General features: G+C 37.9%; 1 protein-coding gene across 2 annotated transcripts in view; it reads right to left on the bottom strand.

Moving 5' to 3' along the window:
- The window catches only part of SRSF10 (serine and arginine rich splicing factor 10), a 12,103-nt gene extending 8,222 nt beyond the window's left edge, over positions 1 to 3,881 (bottom strand). Inside the window, exons 1-4 of one of the 2 annotated variants that reach the window (XR_004843304.1) lie at positions 2,472 to 3,166; positions 1,791 to 1,962; positions 983 to 1,382; positions 7 to 112 (exon numbers count right to left, since the gene is read on the bottom strand). Coding sequence is in view for 1 of the 2 variants with exons in the window: in XM_035904044.1 (XP_035759937.1) it covers positions 1 to 94; positions 1,858 to 1,962; positions 2,472 to 2,509 (237 nt within the window). In the remaining variant the exon portion in view is untranslated. Of the gene's footprint in view, positions 113 to 982; positions 1,383 to 1,790; positions 1,963 to 2,471 lie in introns of both variants that reach the window. The other variant, XM_035904044.1, reaches the window with a different exon arrangement.
- Positions 3,882 to 3,939: the final 58 nt, after the last annotated feature.

Raw genomic sequence — 3,939 nt, 5'->3', positions numbered from 1 at the left:
CCCTTGTGCAAACTGGATTTCTATTTGCCGACCACAAATCCACTTTCGATCCAAATTATGGAGAGCATCTTCTGCATCACGGACATCTTCAAATGTGGTGAGTGTTAAGGTACTTGGGAATTTGAGTAGTTTACAGATTTGGTATTTAAAATAGAAAAAAAGAATCAGTTATTTTCTAATTTTACAGGTTTGGTTTTTTTGGTTTTTTTTTTTAAGGTCTTTTGGTCATGCTAGAGTATACACTAGCAAATTTATATTTTTCAATTAACCACCAGCTAGCTGAGAACTCCTATAATAAAATTAAAATATCGTAATATGACCATGAACTTGTCCATCAGCAAGCAGTTGCTATGCAATACTCTAACTTCTTTCTTCTCCCACTTGTACTTATGCAAGGAAAAAAAAAGGTATCCTTTTCAAAATACATCTGCTAATGGTCATTCCTTTCTCTCCACTACATTGACTTTACTAAAATTAAACCCTAGTTCTTAAATTATGTTGGGTATACCAACAGCAAAAATGAATACATGTCTATTAATTTTAGAATTGGGATAAAGCTTTCCTTTTTTTCACCGACTGATTTTAAGTTTAAATTATCTAATGCCACGAACACTTATACAGACCTTCAACAGTCTGAGATAAAAGCATCACTAAAACCCCCACACCAGCAGTCAAGTCAGACGTTCAGCAACACAGATATTACTAATTTTAATCCATGAGATTGACCGCTACTGTAATTCAGAAACCTTCTTCCAGCTATGTGACCTGAAAGAACGAATTGCTTTTCTCCTTGTAGCAACTCAGTTCATCAGCAGCATCACCTCTGCAGAAACTAAACTATCACATTGTAGGTATATATCTTGATAAACCAAGAACGAATGCACTTTCATTCAAGACCACAGTTACAATAGCACTCACGAGAAAAATATTACAGGTTTTGTCAATGGACTAAACCAGAATCATTCATCAAATTACTGCTTACATGACAAACAGAAGAAAAACTGTTATTCTGTAGGATACATCAGGTATGACTCCTTTAATCTTGGCCACCATTCAACTTCATCTTGACCTTTAACTCTTTAAGTGCTTGTCAGAAGGACTTGTCATGAGATGCTTGGCCAAAAATGACAGATGGCTTTATCTTTTACTTTGAAAAACAACCTTTTCCCCCTTTTGTAGATAAAGCGAAGCTTTGTCTCCCATTATGGCTTGTCCTTCTTCCAGCTTTTCTTTATTTTTTCTTTTCCCAAACTCTCCCTTCTCTTCAAGCCTGATCCTTAAGAGGTCTTTGGCTTGTCTACTTGCCTTAATTGTTGAACTCTACTCTAAAGGTTCTTTCATGCTTTCTCTTTGGGGTCGCCATTACTGTACAGCTTTACATTCTGAGGCAACAACAGAGGACAGTAAATTAGGGGACAATATTAAAGAAAGAAGTTCACCTCATTTTTTATACAATTTGATTTTGATCAAGTGATTCCAGTTTCCATTTGTTAAATTAACAATGAATACCAGCCACAGTTTGCTAAGCACAAGTTTACTTATATACTAGTGATAATAAAAACGTGCTAGACAATTTTGAGTCAGTGATAAATTTTCATTTAAATTATATCGTATTAATTTAAGTGACATAAGCAAGCTTTTATATTACTGGACTTGATTTAAGTTTTGCGAAAAGGCAAAGAACAATTGAGAGAAGTTAATCTTCAAAAATAACGAAACACCACAATATAAGTAAGACACTTATTAGATACAACACAAAAGTAAACTGCTTTTTCATTTAGATTTGTTACCTCTTACACAAACTTGAATTTCAAACTTCAACACCCCTCACTAATCAGCCATCTGAAGAAAGGATATTGAACATAAGCAAATCCTCTGGGACGACGAGTGTAGAAGTCAAGCGGAACGTATACATCAACTATAGGCCCATAACGACCAAATTCACGGCGCAAGTCTTCAGACCTAAAATACCACAAATATCTTATATGTTTTTTTCCCCTAAGGTGTTACGAAACATCCAGCAAACAAAAAACAATAATAATACATTAAAAATCTACAATCAATATGACCACCCATCTTTTTGGAAGCAGCTGGTAGATGATGCACGTAGCAAAACATTTTTGGGGAAGAAAGTGTTTGAGCAGTTCATTGTTAAGCGACACACTAGGCTTTTCCAAAATACTCAAGACTTGGGGTGCTTAAGATACACCCCGGCATTTTGAAACCAGTGTTCAGCATAACTCATAGAAGTGTAAATGGAGAAGTGATGCGTATTAGTCAATTCAATGCAGGATGTACTAGCAAAGGTGGGCAGAAAATGAAGTTATCTAAGAATTATTGTTATTCAAGCACCTCATGTAACTCTTGACAACGCTTTTGCAACATGCAAATATCAACCGTAAGATCCAAAGAAACAGTACGAGAATAAACCAGTCACACAAACTCATTTCCATAGAATAATCAATACTTACAACCACATCAAATAGAACAAACTCGAGTGAGCAACCATTCATGCCCTTAGGATAGCTTTTCCAAAGAGGTGGCTTTAAGAGAGCTGAGCGCAAAATTGTTGAACAGATCTGTAACTATACTGGGAACAACTACTGACTCCTCAACAGAGAGGTTTCTTAATCACATCAGCTTCTTTATTTTTGTGTCATTTGAGGACAATAACCTGTACGAGAAAGACTGATGTAATACCATATTTATGTGGTACGAAAGAGTTACTACTATTCATTTCTCTTTCTCATCCGTTGGGAAAGAATCTGCAGTGCATATAGTCAGTGACAGCAGAAGGCAACTACGACAACCAACATCAAGATCTCACAATGAAACCACCTCTAAGAAGAACGTACCGTCTGATCACAGATTTACGGTGAAAGCCTCAACGTTATTTTAAAAAGTTTGGAAGCAACAGTCTTCCCTGACTGTTCTAAGAGTAAAATAAACTAACCAAAAGAGGAAAGAAAATTAACTTTAAAAAAAAATTCATTTGAAGGTATTTACGCTTTTGACCACAATAAGGTTCCTAATTCATTCCATCGTGCCCATGGTACCGTTATTTGCTGAACAACTTTGGTGCAAGCTGCCCAGACAGCAAGTTTGAAAACCCATGCTTGCATTTTATACAACTAGACTTTACAGGGACTTCCATGCAAATTCTATAATAATTAACAACGTAACAGTGCTCTAACTCACATACTAGTTCTACATTAATATGCTTTATAAAGGTTTCACAGCTGATAAACCCAAAAGGGACACGATAAACTCCAAAACAGAAAAGGAGAAGTCTAGTTTACTAAAAAAATCCAAGCAATAAATAAGAACCTGTGCAATACACGCTGATTAATTATTTCAATTCACTACGAAAACTTATTTCACTAAGTTGCTGCGCATATTTAGTACTTACGGAATTTCGCTACAGTACAATTATTAGGGAGAAAAAGCATTGGTTTTCCCCCCAGTTTATAGTGATTGCCATATGAGGCCACGGTACATAACAATTAATGCAATAACATTCCACCCGAACTGGCAGCAATTATCATACTAACGGAACCAACTACGCCAAGAATTTTGGGGACACCCAGAGCAAACGCGCTGGTTTCTCCCTTCCAGTTAACAACCGCTGTGTTCCAGAAGAGCCCTCACGCCCGCTGAGCGTTGCTGAGGGGCACAGGCGGCTGTCCCGCAGCGGGCATGCAAATCCCGCCTTCGGCTCCCGCTGGATAAACTCAAACGCGGGTACCAGAGTTTCACTTTCTTCCGGCCCAGCTTTGTTCTTTCTGGACGTTGTTTTGAAACCGATCCGCGTGGAGAGGAGGGAAATACAGCATCGCGAGGAGGGAGAGGAAAATGGAGAAGGGCACGGAAGGGAAGGCAGGGGAAAGGTACAGCAGAAGAAGGGAGCAAGCCGGCCTCTCCCCCTTCCCTTCGCTCGCT

Source organism: Egretta garzetta, unplaced genomic scaffold (assembly GCF_000687185.1).
Source record: "Egretta garzetta isolate BGI_Z169 unplaced genomic scaffold, ASM68718v1 scaffold101, whole genome shotgun sequence".
Classification (NCBI taxonomy): Eukaryota; Metazoa; Chordata; class Aves; order Pelecaniformes; family Ardeidae; genus Egretta; species Egretta garzetta.
The sequence above is the reverse complement of the archived record's forward strand: the minus strand, read 5'-3'. Positions and strand labels throughout refer to the sequence as shown.